This window comes from Terrapene carolina, unplaced genomic scaffold (assembly GCF_002925995.2).
Source record: "Terrapene carolina triunguis isolate 2854851 unplaced genomic scaffold, T_m_triunguis-2.0 Scaffold130, whole genome shotgun sequence".
Taxonomy (NCBI): domain Eukaryota; kingdom Metazoa; phylum Chordata; order Testudines; family Emydidae; genus Terrapene; species Terrapene triunguis.
The window spans coordinates 18,018,139-18,043,466 of NW_020664481.1; the positions used below are offsets into that span (position 1 = coordinate 18,018,139).

General features: G+C 43.7%; 1 protein-coding gene across 4 annotated transcripts in view; it reads left to right on the forward strand.

Moving 5' to 3' along the window:
- Positions 1-25,328, forward strand: part of SULF2 (sulfatase 2) — a 261,320-nt gene that overhangs the window by 233,434 nt on the left and 2,558 nt on the right. For all 4 annotated transcript variants that reach the window (XM_024207533.2, XM_024207524.2, XM_024207515.2 and 1 more), the window contains 9 exons: positions 8,854-9,097; positions 12,342-12,438; positions 13,863-13,957; positions 17,832-17,891; positions 18,474-18,643; positions 20,968-21,110; positions 21,953-22,076; positions 24,437-24,467; positions 24,776-24,832. In XM_024207533.2, coding sequence (XP_024063301.1) covers positions 8,854-9,097; positions 12,342-12,438; positions 13,863-13,957; positions 17,832-17,891; positions 18,474-18,643; positions 20,968-21,110; positions 21,953-22,076; positions 24,437-24,467; positions 24,776-24,832 — 1,021 coding nt within the window. The remainder of the gene's footprint in view (positions 1-8,853; positions 9,098-12,341; positions 12,439-13,862; positions 13,958-17,831; positions 17,892-18,473; positions 18,644-20,967; positions 21,111-21,952; positions 22,077-24,436; positions 24,468-24,775; positions 24,833-25,328) is intronic.

The window sequence follows — 25,328 nt, forward strand, 5'->3', positions numbered from 1 at the left end:
ATACAGATTTAGGTGTTTAACTTTAGACACCCAATTTTGAAAATGTCCTCAACCTGTGGAACACAAGGATTCTTTGGGAGTAAAATGCTTTGATGCTTTGCCATCCAAAGCAGGACAAAACGGTGTCTTCAGTGGGACCAGGAATTGCCCCTCAGCATTTAGTGACTGTGAATTTGTTTGATCGTTCTGTCGCGGTGGAGTATGTGTTTCATGTACATCCAGAAGCTTCTCTTAGGGATGTGGTTATGGCTATCAGCTCCTTGGATGCATATTGTGGCGTGAGAGAAGCCTAATGGGTCTGATTCCCCACTCTCTTCACCTTGTTTACTCACTTACACCCACACAAATGGAGTGTAAAGCACAGTCGTTTGGATTTGGCAGGGTTTGCACCTATTTGCCCAGGGGCAAAGCCTATACGAGCTGTAAGTCCGTGATGATTCAGGCCCATTGCCTCTAGCCGCTCAAGGTACATTTACACTTCCAAAAAAATCTGCAGCAGCAAGTGTCAGAGCCTGGGTCAGCTGCTCACAGGGCATGTACTATGGGACTAAAAATAGCAGTGTAGACGTTCCTGCTCAGGTTGGAGCCTGGGCTATGAAACCTGGCGAGGAGGGTGGGTCTCAGAGCCCAGGCTTTGGCCCGAGCTGGAATATCTAGACTGCTGTTTTTAGCCTCATAGTGCAAGCCACGGGAGCCTGAGTCAGTTGACCTGAGCTCTGAGACTTAGAGCCATGGGTGGTTTTTGGCAATGTAGGCGTACCCTCAGAATGACTGTGTCAGTAATACACCAACCATTGTGTCTCCTTTTGATGCCTGAGCTGGTGCTGAGGGGGAAAAAATCAGTTTTTAATCCATTTTAAAAAAAGAATTGTAATACTAGTGAAGGCACTGTCCTCACAGCTCTGGGGAATAAAATTCTTTATTTATGCACCAGCCAAGAAAGGCACTCGACACTCATGTGCCTGAGGACCAGCAGGGAGAACTACTTTGTGCTTTCCTGCGGTCAGGCCTCCTGACCCTACTCTGAAGAGAGCACCTCCAGGTCCTGTCCCCTCTTGATCTCTCTGCAGGCACTGCTAATTAGTTCTAATTGTTTGTGCTTTTAGAGATGAGGACATGTGTCCCAGTGGAGATTTGCACTGCAACCAGTTTGTTGATTTTTATCATTTTTTTTGAAAAGTAAAGTAGTTTAAAAAATAAAAAAAAGAAAAGAAAAGAAAACAAAAAATTCAGCTAATCCATTGAACATCAAAGCAGCTGTGCCCTCAGGGCCTATACATTTTCAAATGGCATCCATGATGCTATATCATATGTTTTCTTTACTACATAAACTTTTTCAGAGAAAAAGTATGGATAATGACCCCCACTCTCTTCTACCTCTGCCATGGGTTACCAACAGAGAATGAATCTGGGACCTTCAGCATTAAAAGCCTGGGCCTTTACCATTTGAACTAAAGAAGTAACTCCGTTAGCAGTAGTAGGCTTTTATCGTCTTCTGTGGACCAGCCACTAAAATGGGGGGCCATGTTACATACGAAACCAATAGTTTACAAATGCTTAAAGTGGCCATTAAATACCACAGTATTCTACAGCAATGGTACAAATGGTTCCAGGTTACAATAGTTACTGCAGTGCTTGGAGCTGTTACTGCAGTAATTTATTTTTAATAAGGGTGTGTACCCTCTTTGTTCCAGAAGCTGCTTATTTCTAATGTATTTTCCTCACGCTCAACCAACGGTACCAAGGTTGACTCTTAACCAGAGATTGAATCCAAAGAGGGTGACTCCATTTCTAGTTTCTTTGGCACAGATCAGGTGCTTTTCCACCTGAGTCAGACTAATATCTATATTTGAAGTACATAGTCTAATTATAGATTAAAGAGGGAAATGGCAGCTCAGAATTATTATTCGTCTGTAATGTTGCTTTTGTCTCACTCCACAAATGCAGTGCCTTAATTATTTAGCAGATTAGTCTTTCTCTATAATGACCCGGCACAAGCTTCAAACAGAGTTTAAATTGATTTTCTCCCATTATATTTGGCTTGCAAGATGGTTAGTAACTACTAAGCTGATTTTTAGGTGAATAAAATTATTGGTTCCAGGATGAAATTACACAGCTACACTTGCTGTTTAAATATGTGGCACAGCAGATAATCTTTAAATAATACGAGAAGTTGCAGCTCAATTAACTTTTTAAAGACACAGAAAAGAAAGAGTTCAGTTACAGGGACAGGTTGAAGGCTCTTAATATGGAAAACAAAACAATTATATTTAAGTGGGGACAACATAATACTATTAAGTACATCTGCACAGTACTTCATAGACATTAACTAATCTTCACAACATCCCTATACGGTGGTTAAGTGTGTAATTATATCTGTTTTACCTATGAGAAAGACAGAGGCAAACAAATTAAGTGAGGTTAGGGTACAAGGGAAGTTGATGTTAGCTCTGGGATTAGAACACTGAAGTTCTGGTTCCCAATGATATGCTCAGAAGCGGGAGTTTTTACTACATGTTGAGTGATAAGACATTGAGTTAAAGTTAAAAAAGGAGAAATTTCAGCTTGCTAACAGAAAACACATTTTCTAGGCCTGTGTAGGTAAGTGTGTAGTTCCTAGGAGGTGTTCAGAATGAGATGGGGTAAATGAATAGAAGGAGTAGAGTACAATCTCCCTAGTGCAAATGAGATGATGGACAAATTGAAGCTACTTAGATCACCTCTGAATCAAGAAGATGTACTGAACTTCTTTGTTAGCCCAGTGTGTCCAGGCATAGGATGTAGAATCCAAGTTTAGGAACATAGGCCCAAAGTCAGCAAAGCACTTAGTATCTGATTAGATATTTTGTTGAATTAGGGTCATAATTGGTGATATTTTCCTCCCTGAACCTTCTCTTTATTTAAAAATACAACACGATTTTAAGTTCAGGTATAGTCATACTCAGGTATAGTCATTGTTTGAAAATGAATTGTTAATACAAAGGATTTTGTTTTTTAAAGTGGAGTGGGATTGTGGGAACGGAGACCCTAGTGACTTCTCAAATAAATGGGATCATTAGCAAATGTAAGGCCATTTACTCTGCTGTAGGCCTCAGTAAGGAAACACAGTGACTATGTTTTCAAAACAATCAGCCTAGGGAGACTAAGATAGGAGTCTAATGATCAAGTTACCACTTCTTGTTTCTTGAGTAAAACAAACGGGCTCCGATGCTTTATGTTTCCCACAGCCGGTTGTAGCAGGGCATGGAGTTCAATGGAATGGGTGAGCTAGGGTCAGCTGACATGGACTGTGTGGAATGCCATCAAGAATTCTTGCACATGCACATTAATTACCTAATAAATCACACCATGAAAGCGAGTGGGCACAAAGTGACACAGGTCAATGTAACTTTCCGGTTTGTTATTTTAAACAGCCTAAGTGGAAAGCTGGCTCATTGGATTGAAAATTGTTAGGGGAGGAGAAAATGGTATAACCAAAAATGGAGCCTTTTTCTCCTCCAAATTGGTAAAATGCTGCAAAAAGGGAGATCCAGATGCTAGTGTTGGGTACTTGGATTTTTATGACATATTTCATATTTCTTAGGATGGGAACTGGAAAAATATGTACTCTTTTACAGACTGTGCTGGACTGGGTAGAACGTTAAATCATGAGGAACATTTTCATCTGACTGAGAACATGTACAGAACTGTTGGGTGCCCAGGGCATGCAGGATGAGGCTCCAAGCCCATTCCAGGGCCTAGCAAATGCTGCTCACTAAAACAGAGAAAACAAGTTAAAAATTAAAACAATTCCAAACTGATTTAGACACCTGACCTACCCCTGTCAGCAAGAGCGAGTAAATTCTGGGTTAGAGATACTCAGCTGCTAGGCCTAAACTCAATCTGGGGCACCTATACATTTATAGCTAACCTGAAATTCCTTCATATATTGGGAGCAAGGAAAAAGGACTTTCAGCAGTGTGTTCTCTGAGTGTACCTGCTTTCTAGTGTGAGTCAGGGGTGTTCTTTGAATATTTTGTATTTCTCTGTCCTCTTAATTTCCTTTGAGTTCTAGATGGCTTGTGATTTTGTATTAAGAAATATGAAACAAAGCTCTCTGGAAGTAAGAAAATTTAAACAATAGTGAGCAGGGCCGTCTCTAGGTTTTTGCCGCCCCAAGCAAAAAAATGTTTGGCTGCCCCCCACCCCAGCCCTGGTCTACCCCCCGCAGCCCTCTGCCGCCCCAGCCCTGGGCTCTCCCCCCACCCGCACCCCCCTGCCGCCCCAGCCCTGGGCTCTCCCCTCCCTCCCGCACCCCCTGCTGCCCCAACTCTGGGCTCCCCCCTTTTCCCCCACCAGTGCTCCCCCACCCACACACACCCTGCCGCCCCAGCCCTGGGCTCCCCCCTCCACCCGCACCCCCTGCCGCCCCAGCCCTGGGCTCTCCCCCGCCAACTGCACCCTCCTTCCGCCCCAGCCCTGGGTCACTGGTAACTCGCTCCCAGGGCGGGTCATTCAGCAGGAATTTTAGATGTGCACAGAACACAGACAGGATTAGTTCCCATATGGTTACAGAACTCTAGTAAAGTGGAACAATTTTCAGCGTGTGTGATTGGAGGATATCTGGATGCATATTATAAGACTGTCCTCCATAAATGAGGAAAAGTTGAGGTGCCTTTATTATTCTTTTGTTCCACTCTTTCTTTCTATGGGGAATTTGCCAATGCAATATCACTGTCTTCCCTTTAAACAAATAAAACTAAAAAAAAAAAAAAAAAAAAGGCAATGGCTGTTGAAAATAGCAATTCCAGTCCTAATAACCACTGGGAAGCATTTCTTGCTCAATTTTATCCTACTTTTTCTACAGCAAGTTACAGTGGATCAGTATATTTGATTTGGGAGAAATGAAGTAACAGCTGCCCAAATTGAGCTTGAGCACTCCTGAATTTTGAGGTGTTCAAATCTGGAAGGATTCCCCCGCGGCGGCTGCAGCTCCCCCTAGACACCTCAGCTCTGTGCAGCTGAAGAGCCGAGCTGCCCGAGCGCTAACGGCTTCACGGTTTGCCGGGCAGCCTCCAGACCCTGCGCCCCCGGCCGGGCGCTTCCCCAGCGCAGCCGGAGCCTGGGAGGGGAAGCGCCCGGCCGGGGGCGCAGGGTCTGGAGGTAAGGGGGCTGCCCGGCAAACCGTGAAGCCGGTAGCGCTCGGGCAGCTCGGCTCTTCAGCTACACAGAGCTGAGGTGTCTGGGGGGAGCAGCAGCAGCCGCCACCGCCGCCGGAGCCGCTCTAAGGTAAGCAGGGGACAGGGATGCCAGCAAAGCATTTTCCCGGACATGTTCGGCTTTTTGGCAATTGCCCCCGGACGGGGATTTGAGGACCAAAAAGCCAGACATGTCCGGGAAAATCTGGACGTATGGTAACCCTAAATAATGGCAGTTACAAATATGCATGGTCTATTTCCACGTTTCTGCCTATAATTTACTAAACAGGAAGGAAAGAGCGTTATACAAAATGTTAGTGTATTTTCATTGTAACTTCCATGAGATTTGTTTTGCTTGAAGGTCAGATCCTGCTGCTGTGGTAAAATCCCCAGTTTTAAAAATCTGGCTCTAGGAACCTAAGGCACTTAGGTAAAATTTTCAAAAGTCCATTCTCCAAAACTCTGTTAAAATATATTGATGATAATAGGAAACATTTGGCTGGCATCAGATTTTTTTTTCCTTGTGGCCCATTCAAATAAAATAAATTCCCCATGGTTAGAATCCATTAGCAGAATACTTGCTCATAGTAATAATCTAAAAGACTTTTTCCATGGTTATTTATGAAGTGGAAAATACATCAGTTCCAAACTACCTATGCAGAATGGGTAGCAGCAGGGAAGTGCAAGTGCTTTCTGCCTTTCACTAATATCTCTACTATGTAGCTAGGCTTCTGCTTTGGAGAAGTTGCCACATACAGCAGTTGCGGTACTCCGTTATCCTTGAGAGAACTATCATTCCTAAGTGATCTCAGTGCTAAATCATGACTTCGGCAGGTGGAAACTAGTAATAAGGCTTGAATGATGACTTGAAGGAAGTTAATGTAAAGCTGAAGGCTGTGCATGTTTATGACAGATATGAAGTTTATGGTTTTAAAATAAAGCATTACCTCGTTTCTTTATGTAATTGAATAATTATTCCAGGTACTGCAGTGCATGCTCACCACCCATTGCTGAAACCTCAGATGCTGCTACTTTTTGCTACCAAAAAATAACTCATGAAAGAATCGACTGGTTTAGTCTTCCGTCTGGCTGAGGCAGTCCTAGCTGGAGCTTTGTACCTGCCACCACCCCCGAGAGAGAGAGAGAGACAGACCCATGCTGAGGGACACAAGAGGAGAAGGATAGCAGTTGTGGAGAGATGGTGCAATGATGAGTGATTAGCTTCCTTTAGCATAGATCGATTTCTCCAAACTCAGTTTCTAGATTCAGCTTTGAGGATGTAACCATATAGTAATAAAGGCAAGATATCAGCCAGCTTCTGAGGAACAGAGACGGAGAAAGAGGTGTGAGATTCCTGGGCCTTCCTGGAGCAGAAGCTGTGAAACTTGATAAGAAAATTATGATGACAAGGGATTGCACATAAGGACTAATATTCAGAGGCCCTGCACGCACTTTTGTGTGTGTGTGTGTATGTATGTATACAGGCAAATGAATTGGAGAGCAAAACTTGGTAGTTTGGAGAGCAAATCAGGTGGTTAGACATATAACTATTAGAATTTGTGCCCACAATTCACTTTGCAAACAGGGAGGCCCAGCTGAAAATTCATCACTTAAAATATTTTAACCATTCCTCTTGGAATAGATGGCATTTGGGACAAATCACAATATTAAATGCTCTGGTCCAGCACTGTGGATAGTGAATCATGCTAGCAATGACAAAAACATGACTTGATTTGTGAGCTCTCTCATACCAGATTGAATCGTTCTTCGTCAGGTGAGACTGGGAATGGCTGCAGTGGAGAAGTTCTCTCCTGCATTCTGAATGTAAGAGGATTCTTCAGGGACATGTTTAGGCTGTGTTTCCTTGCAGCTGCATGCTAAAGGCCAGTGCACCAGGTTGGGTACACGAAGTTCACAGGGAAGAGAAACTCTTGACTGGCAGAGAATAACAAGATGAAATAAGAGAGCAACTAAAGAAAGAAGAGTTTGCATTTTGAGTCTAATTGTCAGGGTGTAGCTTTTTGGAACATCCTTCTGGTATTGAAAAGATGGGAGTTTCCTCCTCTTATTCAAATATTTCCTGAATTGGAGCCTAAAATGTTTTTTTCTTCTGCTATGATTCACCTGGCTGAATATCAGCAATATATTTTGAGCCCCGGGTGGAAAAAAGTGCAGCACTAGATCATCCAGCTGGTATTCTGCGTTCTGTAGCACATCAACTGGAATTAAGTGCCAGGAACCAAAGCTTAGCGCTAAGAGGAGAGAGATGTTTCTCTTGCTGTTGCATGCCCACCAAGATTCATGAATGGGTCCTGAGCCTCCTGACCAACTTCACCTGAAAATCAGAGATGGGCCCCCTAAACAGTTCTGTGTCAATTATAGGACATAACTCATTTGAACGGTCCACCTTTTTGGTGAGACAACACACTAGTTAATGTTTCCCATTTTTTTATCCTCTTCTCTATGGGGGTTTCCCCTGTTGAAAGGTCTGTTTTGAGCATGGTGGGGCTAGTTTCTTTTCATGCCAACAGCACCAGATCTCTCTTCATCAGACTGCAAAACAAAAGTTTCATTCTTGTGGGGCGCACTCTGCCAGCCTTCAGCTTTGGACAGAGAGGAGGAATCCGGAAGAGACTTGATTCCGGTGAGGCCTGAGACAACCCTGAGTCCTTTGATGCTAAGGAAAGGATCGGGCACCAGCAAGCAGAGGGGCCTTTCTGTGGTGGCTTACAGTCAGGTTGTGCTGCTGTCATCCCTTTTTCTGCGAGGGCAGGATCTGGATGTAAACTTGGAACCATCTCTAGAATCTCTTGGGTTTTGAGCAGGGAAGAAGAATCTTGGAAAGCAGCAGTACCAAACAGATTGATGAGATTGTGGACAGCTCATGGTGCGGAATGGTAACAACGTGAGTTTGGGCTGCGTACGGAAAGGCAGTGCTTTGTATGGGACTTCGTGGCACTGGAGAGACTGTAGAAGAGGCAGTCAGCTCTGGGCACCTCAGCATCAGAAAGATATTGACAAACCAGGGAATTTAGGGACAAGAAATGGAAATGAAGAAGGGCCAGGCGGGATTGATTTGAGGGGAGAGGTTAAAAACTAAAATAGCTTGTCTGGGAGGAAAAAGGTGAAGTTGAGAAAAAGGGTCAGTCTGAATGCTGGGAAAACTTTGAGCTCTGTCAGAACAGTCTCTGTGGGATGTAATGGGAGTTCAGTTGCCTGGGAGCTTTAACGTAGACAGGACAAAGCCCAGGAGCACATGCTGAAGGGAAAACGCTGTAGTGGCCTGCACAGGAATGACCTAGTACAGTGCAGCTCTTCCATTTCTACCGATTAGGGTTATTTTTTGAGCTTTTGCTGCCACCTGGTGACTCTCCTAGTAAAAACAATTTTTTAAAATGAACTATGTTCTCTCTAAACAATATCGCGTATCTTCCTCCCCCTGCCTTCTCTGTGCCCATCTGCACTGTATCTGCCCTCACTCTCTCATGCTCCCAGTTACCCATCTGCCCATGAAAGTGCTAGTGAGATAACAGCTCTGAGGACAGCTGCAGCAAACACCAAACCTGGAAGGTGGGCCAGTTAATTCCAAATGTCTCAGTCTGGCTGGTGTCTGAGGAAGGACCCTGGCTCAAGCAAGACCAAATTATAGCACACATTCTCTCTCCCTGTCTTCCAGAGTACAAGCCAAGCTATGTCCGGAATCGCTCTATTCGCTCTGTGTCCATTGAGCTGGATGGAGAGGTTTATAATTTGGGCTTAGAGGATGGCTATCAACCTGTTTTACCAAGGAATATCACCAAAAGACACAAGGCAGAGGGGGAGGCTGCAGGAGGAGAGGAGGATAAGGACATCGGAGAATACAGTGGCACGGGCGGCATTGCAGAGTATACGGCCTCTAATTTAATCAAAGTGACTCACAGGTGAGTGCGTACAGTATGTGACATTTGCCCTCGTCACCCATGGGGCAGGTTGAGAAAGAATAGGTGCATTTCTTTTGGTGAGCTAGTAATTTGGATGCTGACTCCTGGCCTCTGACTTTCCAGCTTGGCAGAGTGCAACTGCTTCAGAAACCGTTTATTTGGAGGGGGCGGGGGGGGAATCTGCCTGGGTTCAGCCAGGATCGCTGCAGAGTGAGGGCTCGGAGGTGGGAATTTTCCAAAACTCTCAGCATTGGCCTAGCTCTGCTCCCATTAAAGTCAGTGGTATAACTCACATTGATTTCAATGGGCGCTGAGTTAGACCTTTTGAAAATCCCGTCCTGACTGTACATTTAAGTCCCTCTTTCTCCCTTCTCTGAAGTCCCCATCCTCACACTCAGTAGCATTAGCTTTTCACAATGGATGATTTGCCATCACACAGGGCATGGTGTGTGGCTGCAGAGGGCTGCCCCATGCTCTAAGCCAGGGGTCTCAAACTCAAATGACCACGAGGGCCACATGAGGACTAGTGCATTGACCCGAGGGCCGCATCACTGACACCCCCCACTCCACCCCTTCCATGAGGCCCCGCCTCTTCTCCATCTCCTCCTCCAAGCGGTTTTAATAAAATATATACACTCAGTAAAGCTCCCCCACTGCATTGGGCTGCACCACCACTCCACCCCTGCTCTGCCTCTTCCAGGGGTGGCAGGTTTGTAGAAATTTTGGTGGTGCCCAGAACCTGCCCCCCCAAACTCCGCCCCCACCTGCTTAAGGGTCTGGGAGGGAGTTTGGATGGGGGAGGGGGTCTGGGGTGCAGGCTCTGGGATGGAGTTTGGGTGCTGGGTGCAGGCTCCGGGCTGGGGCAGAGGGTGGGGGGGTGCAGGCTCTGGGATGGAGTTTGGGGATAGGAGGGGTGCAGGAGTGAGGGCTATGGGGCTGGGGATGAGGGGTTTGGAGCATTGGAGAGGCTCAGGACTAGGGCAGGGGAAGGGCAGTGCCGATTTTTCACATGTCCAGTAGAACTCGGCTCTCCCCCCCCCACCCCCCCGGCGGCCAGAGCGCCGGGGGCAGGGCGGCGAGCCCTGGCTGGGGCTCGGCTCTCCCCCCCGGCGGCCAGAGCGCAGGGCGGCAAGCCCCGGCAGGGGCTCGCCGCTCTCCCCCTGGCGGCTGGGGGGAGGGCGGCGAGCCCGGCTGTGGCCCCGCTCTCCCCGGTGGCCGGAGCGCCGCGCGGCGCCGCCCCCCTCCAGGTGCCGCCCCAAGCACCAGCTTGGGTGCCTGGTGCCTGGAGCCGGCCCTGGGTTGGCTGTAACTGGGGCAAGGCCGTAGTTCAGTGTAACTGCTTATTCCAAGAACGCACTTGGAGTTCTAGGGGAAGCAGCTGCCTCTCACACCTCCCTCTTGCCAATTCTGGGAACGCGAATGCTGGACTGAGGGGAGAGAAGCATTGTGAGGTGGAGCCTTGGAGGGTGGGGAGAGGGAATTCTCCAGGATGTGAAGACACCATAACACTGCAGGGAAGCAAAAATTCTACTCCTGTGTGTGTAAACTCTGGAGCTATTTGCAGCTAAATTTGTGTTTGATTAGCTTAGTCACTGTCTTCTTATGAATTATCTGCCGACAGACCTCCGTTATCAATATGTTCGTTATTTTGAATTGTTCACTGATTAGCTCATGTAAACACGCTTCAGTTCCTGCTTTGAGGGCTAGCTCCTCCGCTGGTGTAAAGCGGCATGGCTCCATTGAAGGTAGTGGAGTTAAGGATCCCTCTCTGTGCGGTCATGAGTCAGAATGTGCTGTTTGTGCTGTGTGAGTGGCCTCCTGAATCAAATGGTATTGATCCCGTTACCTAATTAGGTGGCTCCCAAGTCAACACAAATAGCTGGTTGTGCAAACGCTGCTGCAAACGTACCTGCCTGAGGAGTCCCATCGCTTCCTTATCCACAAATGTTCTTGTGAAAGCCGTGGCAGGGAGCTTTTTGTCAAATGACACTTAAAAAAATACCTATCTGTGGTATTTGCTAAGCTCCTAGTGTAAAATTTTCAAAAATACCTAAGTCCCATTTTTAACAGTGACTTGAAATTCTAAATCTCATTAAAAGTCAGTGGGACTTAGAAGCCCAAGTCACTCCTGAAAATGAGACTTAGACTCATAAGTCACTTAGGTGTTTTTGAATTTTACCCCATTGTAAAAGTTCCTTCCCTTAGAAGCCTAACATATTTCTGGGGAACCTCTCTTGTGTGTGTCTCTCATAGATCACTTAGGATATGTCTACACTATCCACCGAATCGGTGGGCAGCAATCGATCCAGCGGGGGTCAATTTATCGCGTCTAGTCTATACGCGATAAATCGACCCCCGAGTGCTCTCCCGTTGACTCCTGTACTCCACCACCGCAAGAGACGCAGGCGGAGTCGACGGGGGAGCGGCAGGAGTCGACTCACTGCAGTGAAGACACCACAGTGAGTAGGTCTAAGTACGTCAACTTCAGCTACGTTATTCACGTAGCGGAAGCTGTGTAACTTAGATCGATTCCTCCTCTCCCCTCCCCCCCCCCCCCCCGGTAGACCAGGCCTTAGTTAAGTGTTAAGGGATTACTGCTTCTGAGCTTTTAGAATTAATTAAACATGTTAGCTATATGCTTGATAAGTAACTTAGAAGTCTATGTAGCCCAGTCTAAGAGCAGCAATAGGAAATAGCCAGTATATGATAGTTTACAAAGATATTCAAAGTGATTGTTTATTACCCTCCAGTTAGTTTTCACATTGGCTGTGTGTTATTGTGGTAAATTTGTAACAAATTCTCCCCCGCCCCTTAATACATTATTTTATATAGCTGAATTGGTATCATTTGCTTTTTGGAGCTTTGGAACTCAGGCCTTGTCTAAACTACCGCAGTAATTCAACCGAAGTTACGCTACTCCCACTACGTGAATATTGCAGCTGGAGTCGATGTAGCTTAGGTTGACTTACTGCAGTGTCTACACCATGCTGTGTCGATGGAAGATGCTCGCCCGTTGACTTACCTTACTCCTCTCATTCCAATGGAGTACCTGAGTCCATGGGAGAGCGCTCTGTGGTAGATTTAGCGGGTCTTCATTAGACCTGCTAAATCGACTCCTGCTGAATCAATTGCAGCAGCCTCGATCCTGGTAGGTGTAGACATGGCCTCAGAGTTATCAAAAGCAGATGTTTCTGTTGCTGGCTCCTCTGTGCAATGTAATAAACTTTTATTCTCCTGTGGACAGATGCTATATACTGGAGAACGATACTGTTCAGTGTGACACAGATCTGTACAAGTCACTGCAGGCTTGGAAGGACCATAAACTTCATATTGACCATGAGGTTAGTGATCTTAACAGCTGTATGTATGTAATATGCTGCTTTATTTTATTATTTTTAACTTTTGCATTTGGGAATTGGATTAGTTTTTCCTTGGTTTGTGGAGATGAGGATTTGGAAGAGAAGTTGTCATATGAGGTCTCCCTGCGGGCCTCTGCATTCAGGCCAGTGAATATTTAGCCAGTCATTGGGGCACAGGGAGACGTTGGGGAGAAAAAGCTGAAACCAAAAACATTGCAGAGAACAGGGGAAGGAGCTCTTGTAACCACTCAGCAAATCATATCTGGGAACACTTTTACACTGCAAACCTTGCACAGGTCATGGGAGATACTGAAGACCATATTAGCTTTGGTAGTACACTAAGGGGCAATCTTAAGTCAAGCTTCTTCAGTATCATCCTCTTGTTCCAGCTCTCTGTTTTTTTTTAACAAGCATGTGCAGTATGGAATGCGGAAGAAAATTGCCTCCTCTCATCTCTCTCCTGTCTCCTCTGTTTCTTGTATAGGGTCACAGGGCAGGATCCTTTGTGTACTCCTCTTGAGTTCTGGGTCCACCACCTGTACACCAGCCTGTCATGCTGCAACTGCTATTTAGTGGTGGTGGGGTAGTAACCTTTTGCTCAATCCTGGCTAATATGTTTGCATTGTCTCCCCATGTAAAGAGCCAACGCGGGAGCCCTAGACCCATATCTTGAGCATGAATGTGCACTGCCAGCTAGAGTGAACAGTACCAACACACCAGCAATGTTACTGCCTTCAATTACAGGGGAAGGAGCAGATGATGGTCTGGCACTTTGCTCCTTTCCCACAAATGCGTACGCCAGCGCAATCAAACTAACCACTGCCCTGCGCCCCATGCAGCCAGAGGTTTCAAATGATTGTCATGTAAAATGGTGGAGACCTGTCACTTCCTCTTGCAATCCTAAAAGGAGAGAAATCTGTTCTTGTTTCAAATTAACAATGGGCCATACCTCTCCTAAAGGCTTCAGTTTGACTTATTCCTTTTGCTAGGTAACATCCATCCTTTTGCAAATATGAATGATGGGAGGAAGTTGTATGCTAATCAGAACATAGTCATAACTTTCCCCTGCCAGAGCTCAGTATGGTGGTTAAGACCTGCCCTAAATAGGTCATTGTTGGTATTTTGGGAATAGAAAGACTGACTTCCCTATAGCTCCAAGCTCAGGTTTCCATCCTAGGCAGCCAGAGGAAGGTTTGTTCCTGGGCTTTACGGGTGGAGTAGTTTTGGTAATTTTGATCCTGGGGCAGAAGCCTAGAAAAGTATGTGCATGTGCATCAGAGGAGCCACTGCAGTATGCTTGGGGTAGGAGCAAGAAAAGAGTGGGGAAAGAAAATTATTTAATGGACATCGAATGGATGGGAGAAGGTAGGAACCCAACCAATTCATTCTGTGATTTTTGTTGTTAGATTGAAACACTGCAAAATAAAATAAAAAACTTAAGGGAGGTCAGAGGTCATCTAAAGAAGAAGCGACCAGAGGAGTGTGACTGTAACAAAATAAGGTATCTCCACACATACATTAAAGTAGCAAGTTGTAATATGCAACTGTGGCTGATATGAGTCTTGGCAGGCAGGATAAGAACCTGTTTTACCAGAATTAATGCTGATGATGCTAACAGATTGTGTCCTTTTAACAGAAAAGCAGTACCCATGAGTATGTTCCACCTGCTAATGTCCTGAGAGAGCTGGGCGGCAGCAGGGGAGCTCTTAATCCAGTGCCCAGTTTAGCTGAGGCTTCCCTCCCACCTTCCTGTTACACATGAATGATTATGAATCTGAAATAATCAAAGTGATGCTGAGAGAAGCACATTTTAAAGCTGGTCACTAGAGCAAAAGATGGGGACATTTTTTACAAAGTGATAGGTCTTTTCTCTGGCCTCCTCCTGTCCCTCTACTCCAACAGTTGTAGTGTTTGACTGGGAATGTCCTGCTTGTAATTACTCAGTTCCGCACTGTAAGAGAAGTAGCAGAACTCGGGCATTTCTGTTTCTCATTAATTAATTCAGGACTAATCAATGCCATTTAAAATGATGGACAAGGTCAAGCTTCTAACTAGCTTTTAAGCTGCCCCTGTGGTCTAGTGTTGGTGACCCAAGGTTATGAGTAAGGCTCTGTGTTTGTCGTGGCACTCACGGATATCGTGATTTCTGCAGCAGCTGGTGTGGCTGACCCCAAGGCCGCCCAAGCAGCTGCCCTGGGGACTGCCACACTGGCTGCTGCCGGAGCAGCTCTGCAGCCAGCCACTTGGATGGCCCCGGGGCCAGCCACACCAGTCACTGCTCTGGCAGCCCCCCGGCAGCTGGCCCCGGGGACCGCCTGAGCAGCTGTCCCAGGGGTGGCGGGAGCAGCCACAGCTCAGCGGCTCCCAGTAGCAATCCGGGGCGGCTGCAGCAATGCCTGTCCCCGGGCTCCCCCTTCCTCACCCCCACCCCATGGCGGCTGGAGCAGCCACTGGCCTCCCAGGGCTTCCCTCCCTGCACGGCAGTGGGAGCAGCGGCAGGGGGAGCAGCAGTGGGCCCCCGGGGCTCCCCCTTACAGCTGGTGCCGGGGGATTCCCCCCACCATACTGTGCCCCCTGACACACACACACTTCGATTCAATCAGGGGTATTTATGGTACAAGTCATGGACAGGTCACAGGGCCTGTGATTTTTTTTGTTTCTTGCCCGTACCTGTCCATGACTTTTACTAAAAATACCCATGATTAAATGTTAGCCTTAATCATGGGTTCAAATCCAGCTGATCAAATATAACTGTGTGCTCAGATGCAGTGGTGGTGGTGGGGTCATATGAGAACAGAAATGATTCATTAAGCACATTGTTCTGACTTTAGACTTGCTTTGCCAATGGGGAGCAGTGTCACTTTCTCTGCTTTCAATAAGTATACTGCACAAATGGAGTAATACAAAGGTCAGATGAGAGCAAATTGCTCCCCTTCAGTTTAATCATGGGCATCGTAATCCATTTCCTCAGACACCAGCAGTAAAATGTCTAGCAACTGCTGGCTGGAAGAAATAGGCATTTTCCAGCTAGTAGGGAGCACCTGTAGCTATACAGCCAGCACTGGTTTAAACGCACCCAAAATTTTCTTACTAACTGAATTCTAAGTGCAATAGTTTAATATCAAAACAGTGATTGTGCATCAGGGACTCTGCGCACTTAGCTTCTAATGTGCCCAAGAATTTCCAAAAGGATTGGAAGGCAGCATACACATTGCATAGGGAGAGCATTTAAGAGCTTCCTGAGGGCTTCGGGTAAACAAGCATAGCAGAGAATCTTGTAAAATCAGTTGTTAAAGTACTTGAATAAAATTTGCTTTCAAGAAAGCTGCTCAGCAAAGCAACTTAAGAGTTCCAGGAACAGCTGACAATACGGCTACTATTGAGTCTGCCAATGAGCCAGGTGTCACCATGGGAATATCAGCCATAGATCTGCAGTGGTATTATGTGTGCTGTACAGAGCAGATGGCGCAGGCCAGTATAGTTAGAGAAACCAGACAGCAATACCACCTCCCATTAATTAAAGTAGCTCGAAAAAGGGGTTTTCAACAGTTATTAAAAGAAAAAATACTGTGAGATGTGCCCTATAGAGGCCTTCGGGGGAAAAAGTTCTTGCTATTATGATGAACAGGCATCTCTGCCCTCTGTGAGACGAGATGGGCAGGCATGACACATCCCCTATCTCAGTTGCTTCTACAGGCTGAGCTATTCAGAGTACACCCTTCAGCTCCCTGGGTGCACAATACATGCTAACTAACAACTGTGAAGTGCACAGTCTGCATAGTGTTTGTTAGGTGGTGACTCTGCAGTGCAGTGGCCTGTAGCTGAAACTATACAACAAATGTAGCACAGTTTTTTAATATTCCCTGGTGTCACCAAATAATATGTACAAGTGTGGCATAAAGTGGGAACCTATTTAATGCTGAATGAAGAATGAGATGTGTGTGTAATCTGATATATAATGGTGTAATTCTAAGCGGTACGAACACTCCCTCTTAGATATGTAATATTTTCTAAAACACAGTATGAGTCCGTGAAAGCTTACATAGCCCTGTAAAATCACTGCTTTCAAAGAGTAACATTTTAAAAACTACTGTCAAGGATAGATTTTATTTTAACATTTACAATAACTTAAAACATTGAAGGATTAACTTGTTTATGTGGAGAATGTTTACACACCTCTGCTCTGCAAGCATTTACACAAGTGCATATGTGGTCCCACTGAAGTTAATGGGACTAACAATATGAGTCAAGTTTCACTTATGTAAAGCTACAATTCTTCAGTAAGAACATTTATTGATTAATGAATTAGGTACATACTTAGTGTGTGAGATGTAAGCTTGCAGAATCAGACTAGTTATTTGATAGTAATAGTTACCTTATGTTGATAATTAGCCTTTTTAAAGCCCTCTGTGGCACTCAGATATATTCTAACATTTTATTTGAGTTGCATTACTTTTTTTTTTGTCTGTTGAAGAATCTATTAGAACCTGCACAAGTCTGACAGAATTCAGTCTGCTACACTATTTAGATTAAATTGCAAAACTTTTTAAATTGGCTTCCGATTTGTAAGGCTGCTAATGGAGGGCATGACAATAGCCAATAGTGTTACAATTAACTGAGCTTTTATTCATTTTAAAAAATTGTTTAATTTTTTAATTTGTGTATAAAAAAAATCACAAAGACCACCTTGCAAAAACTTGAATAGCCCTAATTTTTATAACACAGGAGATCCAAAAAGAGATCTAAACAGTAGACTAACTTGTTTAAAACCCAACACACATTTGCCAGAATCCTGCTGAGTACATAGATATCCAGAATAAATTAGACACTGGTACAAGCCAAAATGTTAGTTGCAACGCTACCTTTTATCTGTTTCCCAGGCACTACTAGCCCATAACAGTACAGCAAGCACCTACAAGTCAATTTATATTGATTTTTTTTTTAACTACAAGGGAGGAAAGATTATAGGCATCTGGCAACTCTCCTATTATCGAAATAAGTTCATCAAAATTTACATGAAGAAAATACTAAAACTGGAAATCTAATTGTTTTAGCTGACATGTATAATTTTGGCTCTCATGTGCGCAGAAGAGGTAATGTTGAAACTGCAATATCTGAAATCACTTGCAGATACATGTTGCAACACACCACAAGATGTCCCTGTCCTCCCATGATTTTGTGGAGGCAGCAGAAAATGCAGAAAAATGCTTAGATTCCAGTCCAGCTAGGTTGCAGATCATTAACCACACATTGCTAGTGAATAACTCAGCAGAAGAGGTGACATTTTCTATTTGACTGCAGTGTGCAAATTCGGTATAAACAGAAGCAATTGTCTTTTGGTGTTCTTGATTGTGAATGTGTGGTTTTTTTTCCAGTTACCATTCCAAACACAAGGGCAAACTGAGGCAAAAAGGGTCTAGTCTCCATCCTTTCAAGTAAGTGCAGGCCTCCTTCTTTGGAAGAGAAATGCAAGATGCTCACCGGTTAAACTTTGATGAATACACACTAGCTAAGAACTAGCCAAACACAATAATACTGCGTATCTCCTGTATTTAAAAGACATTTTACATCTAAAGAAAGGACAGTGAATAAGAGAGTGGGGTTCTAGTGATTCAAGCATGGGACGAGGAGCTAACAGAGTCTGAGATCTAATTCCTGCTCTGAAAAGGACTCTGAGACTTTAGGCCAGGCAATTAACCTCAGTGGCTGTTTCATCTTCAAGTAAAATGGGGTAATAGAACCCACCTACTTCGCTGAGCTGTGATAAGGGCTGAGCAGATCATGTCTCAACTGTTTTGAACAGGGCTGTAATTCCCAAGTATTGTCTCAGCAGGGCCTTTTGGAAGGAAGGCTGTTTCTTTAACAATATGAATGATTAATTTTCCTTCCAGTTTACGAAGCAAAGCCCATCAATTTTGTAAGCGACTTTCAAGTCCACCCCCACCCCTTTAAAAAAAATAATAAATAAATAAAAGAGTTGGGTCATGGTCCTAACTTTTCTTGTCTCTTGGCTGTAGGAAAGCCCTGCAGGAAAAGGACAAGTTGTGGCTGCTTAGAGAACAGAGGCGAAAGAAGAAGCTGCGCAAACTGCTGAAGAGAATAAAAAACAACGATACATGCAGCATGCCTGGCCTGACGTGCTTCACCCATGACAACCAGCACTGGCAGACTGCCCCCTTGTGGACATGTAAGGATCCCAGTGACTGAGCAATAACCAGGAAGGTGCAGGTCACTGCCTGGGACAGGATTCTGTCCACCAGGCAATGCCCTGCTCCCTCAATGTTAGCATCAGTCCTATAGACAACACTTTATAGCATATGGTATATTGACCAAGGTCACAGGAATTTCCTCATAATATACAGCAGTGAATTTACAGTTGGTATTACCAATCCAACAGGATGGGGAAAAGCACACCACCTTTTTCTGAAAAAGGAGTTAAAAGTGGAGGCTAAAAATAACCTAATGTTTAAATCAAATAGGCGTTTTTTACCAAGATTTTCAGATAATGGGCTCAAGTTTTGCCCTAAGACATGCAGGGAAGACTGTGAGAGTTTACCGAGCCTCTAATAGAATTTGGTGTTCTTTAAGTATTTGCCTTACATGAATAACTAATCCTTAGGAAACTGGCCAGTTTGTAGGTGCCTGGCCCATGGGGATTTGCTCACTTCCACGGTTGGGGGAGAGGTGGTCCATGGCCACTGGGAGGATTTGTTGGGTTGAGAATACAGGTGGGCCAATTATTTATTTTATTTTGTTTGTTTATTGCAAATAGTGCATTTGCCAAAAATGCAGTTTCTGATTGAAGCTGCAAATTCAAGCTGAGCTCAGGAAATAGTTTCTGCTGCAAAAAAGTCAACACTTTTTCATTTCAAAGAGACATTTAGTTTTGAAATGTAACTAGATTTAACTTCAAAACAAAAGTGTAAAAAAAAAAGGGGGGGTGGGGGGGTAGAGATAAAAACAACAAAGCCAAAACAACCCATTTCATTTCAGCCAAAATGAGGGGGTATTTTTGGTTTTTCATTTCACTGAGGGGAAAAAAATTCCAGATTTTTCAGTTCAGACAATGAACTAAAAAATAAAAAAAAATCAGTTATTCACCCAGCTCTCGTTGACACTGCCCCCTATAAGAAGATCCTCTTCTTGGAGGATAGAAGGGCCCCTCTCAATGACTATAGTACGGCAGGGAACATTGGAGAGGGCAGAGAGGAGCTGTGGGGGAACATTCACATTCTACAGGTGGAAAAGGTAGGACAGAATAGAGCAGAGCATGTGCACAAGTTTCAGATTGCTAGCTGTGCCCTCTGCCTAATTTTTGCATAGGGCAACAATATTCCTAAAGTGAGGCAGAAGGAATGCTAACTGAACACACATTTTAGAATAGTGTCTCACCAGGCTGCCATAGGATTTTGCTATAAGCTGTGGGACAGAGAAGGAGAAAGACCTGGTCAAGGACTATGAGCCACCAATATGATCCAGTTTTGAAAAAGCCTAATGCAATACTAGGATGCATCAGTTATTTTCAGTAGGGATAGGGAAGTGTTATTACCATTATACAAAGCACTAGTGAGATCTCATCTGGAATACTGTGTGCAGTTTTTGTCTCCCATGTTTAAAAAAGCTGAATTCAAACTGGAATAGGTACAGAGAAGGGTTACTAGGATGATCAAAGGAATGAGGAACTTACTTTATAAGAGAAGAGCTTGGCTTGTGTAGCCTAACCAAATGAAGGCTGAGGGGAGATATGATTGCTTTCTATAAATACATCCAAGGGATAAACACCAGGGATGGAGAAGAGTTATTTACAGTAAGAGTTAATGTTTGCACTAGAACAAATAGATATAAACTGACCAACAAGTTTAGGTTTGAAATTCGGTGAAAGTTTCTAACCATCGGAGGAGTGAAGTTCTGGAACAGCCTCCCAAGGAGAGCAGTGCGGGCAAAAAACCTAATTGGTTTCAAGACTAAGCTTGATAAGTTTATGGAGGGGATGGTATGATGAGGTTGCCTACAATGACATGTGGCCCGTCCATGACTGATAGCAAATATCTCCAATGCCTGGAGAAAGGACACTAGATGGGGAGGGCTCTGAGTTACTACAGTGAATTCTTTCCAGGTGTCTGGCTGGTGGGTCTCACCGAAATGTTCTGGGTCTAATTGATCACCATAATTGGGGTCGAGGGAATTTTCCCTTAAGTCAGATTGGCAGAGGCCCTGGGATTTTTCACCTTTCTCTGTAGCATGTGGCACAGCTGGTTTGAACTAGAATAAATAATGAATTCTCTGTAACTTTGTCTTTAAATCATGATTTGAGGGTTTCAGTAACTAAGAGGTTAGGGGTCTATTACAGGAGTGGGTGGGTGAGGGTCTGTGGCCTGCAATGTGCAGGAGGTCAGACTAGATGATCATGATGGTCCCTTCTGACCTTAGTCTATGAGAATAGTGAAATGCATGCCTAACACTGGCTGAATGCTTCTTATGGTTTTAAATAGCTCAACCTTTCATTTGCAGTGGGTCCTTTCTGTGCCTGTACCAGTGCCAATAACAACACATACTGGTGTATGAGGACAATCAATGAGACACACAACTTCCTGTTTTGTGAATTTGCTACTGGCTTCCTGGAGTATTTTGATCTCAATACTGACCCATATCAGGTACCTGAACACAGAGCAGAAATGGAAATACTAAAAACAGACTAGTAAACTCTCTTCCCCTTTCAATATGAAATTACTTCTTTTTAATTGCTAAATAAGTAGCTTTTCATCAACCAATGCACATTTGAAAGAAATCTCCTGGCGTACACTAAAACAGTGATATAAGGCAGTGACTTGATTAGGAGCTAATAATTCACATCAGAGCAAGGCAGTCTTTGTTCAAGAAAAATATTGCACTTTCCTGGTTACAAGTGCAAGTGGCACTGAAGCAGACAATTGTTTTCTGGGGCAAGTAAAAGTAGGGGGGGTGCCTTCTTCCTGCCTTAAGGGACTAGAGCTGGCTCTGCACTACACTGCACTACACTACACTCTCACATCTGGTCACAGCTCAGAAATAGGGATGAAAGGCTTTGTCTTATGTCTGAGGCCTTTGTCTCACACTGGTGTAAGTTTCACTAGTGCCAACCCCTACCATAGATACATTGAACTGCTGTAAGTCATGACTTCCACTCATACAGCGTTCCCTGGTTTTAAACCTCTCTTCCATATTTAAATATCTGGTTGTAGAGAGAATGGCTATAATTGATTGTGTGGCGCTGGGTGCCAGGAAGCCCACGTTGAGCCACGTAGTTGCAAAGTACAGCTTATAGACTCTAGGGTTGCACGGCTGTGGCAACGCTGGTGCAAAACAAGAACTATTTCATTTGACCTGAGCAGCTTTTCCTTGGGTTTACTTACTTTTGGAAACAAACCATGTGTTTTCTTCGTGTGAAGCTCTCTCAACTTCCTTAAGGACACTAACAACCCATCCGTTGTTAACAAGAACCTTTATTTATCCTTAGTTGATTAATGCAGTGAACACACTAGATAGAGACATTCTCAATCAACTGCACATCCAGCTCATGGAATTAAGAAGCTGCAAAGGATATAAACAGTGCAACCCAAGAACTAGGAACATGGATCTGGGTAAGAGCCCTTCTACTTACATCCTCCAAATCCTCAAGTAAAAAGGGTTTCCAGTATACTAATACTAATTTTACACAATTGCAAATGGATCTCTAATATTATGACAACTAGCCCAAAAAATTAATATCCTGTTAATTGTGGACTGTCTTTAGGTTCATGGTTGTATGCATTGGAGTGTGTCTAAATTTCCTGTTCTCAGTGTTTAAAGAACTATCCATTTCTGTGAATTACATAGACATAGCTTTACATTTGCTCAATACACTAACTCTGTTTTGTTTACTTTCCTAACATATTAAGTAGTACATATTTGAGGGGAAAACTGAGCTAACAGTACAATACTAAACTTAGAGAAGCTGAAGATCTCATGAGTTGAACTGTCTTATAGAAATGTATAAAATCCCATGTATGTCTAGTACAGTCCTGCTTATTTGGTTAGGATCCTCAGTGTAAGTCTTATATTACTTTACTCCCCTTTTGCCGATACAATCTTTAAAAGAAACAAAACAATTTGTTCCCAGCCCCTACAGCACATGCTATGGTATCACAGATAATTTCCAGCTAGTTCTTTCCAACAAAATATTTTTCCATTGGAAAATGTTGATTATTCAAAATCTACATGCTCTGTGGCAGCCTGCCAGGTGGGCAACCCGGCTTCCAAGTAGCCAGATGCTTGGGAGCTGTAGTGATGATGCGCTCCCAAACTTCCTGGCAGCTTGCTTGTAGGGATGACACTATCCTGGGGATCTAGGGCTCCCCAAGAACTTCGTTTAGAATTTCATTTAGGAATATGCTAGTGTGTCTAAATGAAATATTGCAGATTGCTAGTTTTGGGAAGTTTTTTGAGTATTCATCCCAAATCAGTATGAAGAACTTTCCAAAAACTCAATTTTTGAGGAACTGGAAGTTGGTTTCCTGGCCAGCTGTAATAACAAGACATAATAGATTGGATAGCCATTTATCCTAGTCGGAGTTAGTGCTGGAGTCTTTTGTCTATTAGTTGTCAAAAGAAAAGGTGCACCCCAGGGGCGCACTGCTAGAGAGGAAAAGGAAAGTGCTGTCTCCCGTATCATTCAGACTTTGCTCCCTCTCCTGCTACAATGAGCATGAGAGCCAATTAATGATATGCACAAAACTGATTAGGAACTGGAAACCAACAAGGAGCCATCTGTGTAATGGTTTTATCCCCACCACAGTGCTGGTAGCAAAAGCTTTTGAATCCATTTCAATTCACCCTCTTCCCTTGATTAGCAATCTTGTACTGTTGCTACTGAGATGACTTTTCTTATTTAAATGACTTATCTTTTCACCTTCTGTCTGATTAACTGAGAAAACTCAGAGTTCCCCACGACTGCATTTAAAGTAACAAAAATATATATAGTAAAGACAAGTGTGTTTAATTCCTGCTTGTATTTTTCAATAAAAAATTCAGGTCTTGTCCCCTCTAGAACACACAAGATATCATACGAGTAAGCTAGTGAAATCTGAGCAGTTGAGAAGGAAAGGGTTTTTACACCTCATAGAGAAAGCAAATTTCATTATATTCTCTTTATTATATAATATGAAAATTGTTAACACTCATGGGTGTAAAAGCCTACCAATAATGAAACAAGTGTTAACCAAAGCATTATCTAAGTCTGCTGCAGCAGCAGTTGTGAAAGGTTTCAACTGTCCAGTCACTGCTCTGAGGTATATATTTTGAAACCTAATATTGACACTTTTTCAAAATATTTCTGCACTTACCAGCAATGCCATAACTAAAAATGTTTATCCTAAATTGCACCCCACTCCCCTGGTGTGGGGGATTAAAAATAGCACAGGGGCTTCTATACTGATTGTATCTGTGTATTTATATTAATAGATGTTTCTACTACATTTATTTAAATGAACCTGCCTGTGAATTACCAGGGTGCTGTAAAATCTAACTCTATGTTGATGTAGAGTAGAAAAGGCTTAGATTCTGGATAATGATAACACAGATCAGAGTACACACCACCTAATTTGAACTTGGTTATGTAACCCCAAAAGTGGCTTGTGAATTAAGGTTAATACAGGGTTTTCACACTGGGGATCGGGGGCGGGGGGGTGTCACGAGCTGTTAGCCACCCTTGCCGAATCCCACTTTGCCTTCACCATTTATAATAGTGTTAAATATAAAAAATTGTGTTTTTAATGTATAAGGGGGGGTCGCACTTAAGAGGTTTGCTGTGTGAAAGGGGTTACCAGTATAAAAGTTTGAGAACCACTGGGTTAGTAGGTAGAAGGTTCTGAGACATCACAATTTTTTGCATCGTGCCTTACCCAATACCTTATTCTTTTGCAGGCATCAGTTGATAACTACTATTTTTTTTTTTAATTTAAAGGGCTTAAGGATGGAAGCTACGAGCAGTTTAGGTACGTTTTAAAACAAGTTTAATTTTTATCAGGACTCACCTTCACAGTAAGCTATGAGGAATCTGAGGTTGGGAAAGCAGAGGAGGGACTCACCTGTCTGTGCCAGGGATACCTGTGATGCAAACTTTTCCTCCAGCCCCATTAATTTGAATTTCTGGGGTATTCCTATTTATTCATTGGCAGAGCATGTTCTAGTTCCTGTAATTCAGATTCAAGCTAAAATCTTTTCCCATCTTTCATACCATAGTGCTTGTGGTTTTCTTGGTGATGGTTAACCTTTTTTTCTCCTTTTGCTGCTTGATAATTAGGCAGTTTCAGCGTCGAAGGTGGCCAGAAATGAAGAGACCTTCATCTTCCAAGTCGCTGTGAGTTGGGAGTTAGTTCATGAAAAGCATTACCTTTGATTTAACATTTATTTTTCTCTCTCCTTTTTGCATGCAGCATCTATTCTCAGTTACTCTTTTCAAGTAGGGGAGCCTCACACTTAAAGATGGTACTGTAGTTCTGTTAATTGAACACAATGCTGACAAACTAAGGGTTATTCTAAAATTGCTGCAGTGAAGGAGGTTAAACATTCAAACTGGCTACATTATTTTCTACTATGCGCCCTTGAAATGAAGGTACACAACTTTCACCAAAAATCTTCAGACTTCTGCCTCCTTTCAATTAATCTAGGGAACTAACTCAATATTTGCATTAAGAAAAAGGTGCTCTATGACCAACCCAGCACCCAAACCATTTAAAAGATATATACGTTAAAGCAAGCACCTTAAATTACATTTAGAAAGAAATTAGAAGCCACTGCAGAGTACAACCGTAACACACTCCCAACAAGAAATGCCACTGAACAAGAGGGCAGCC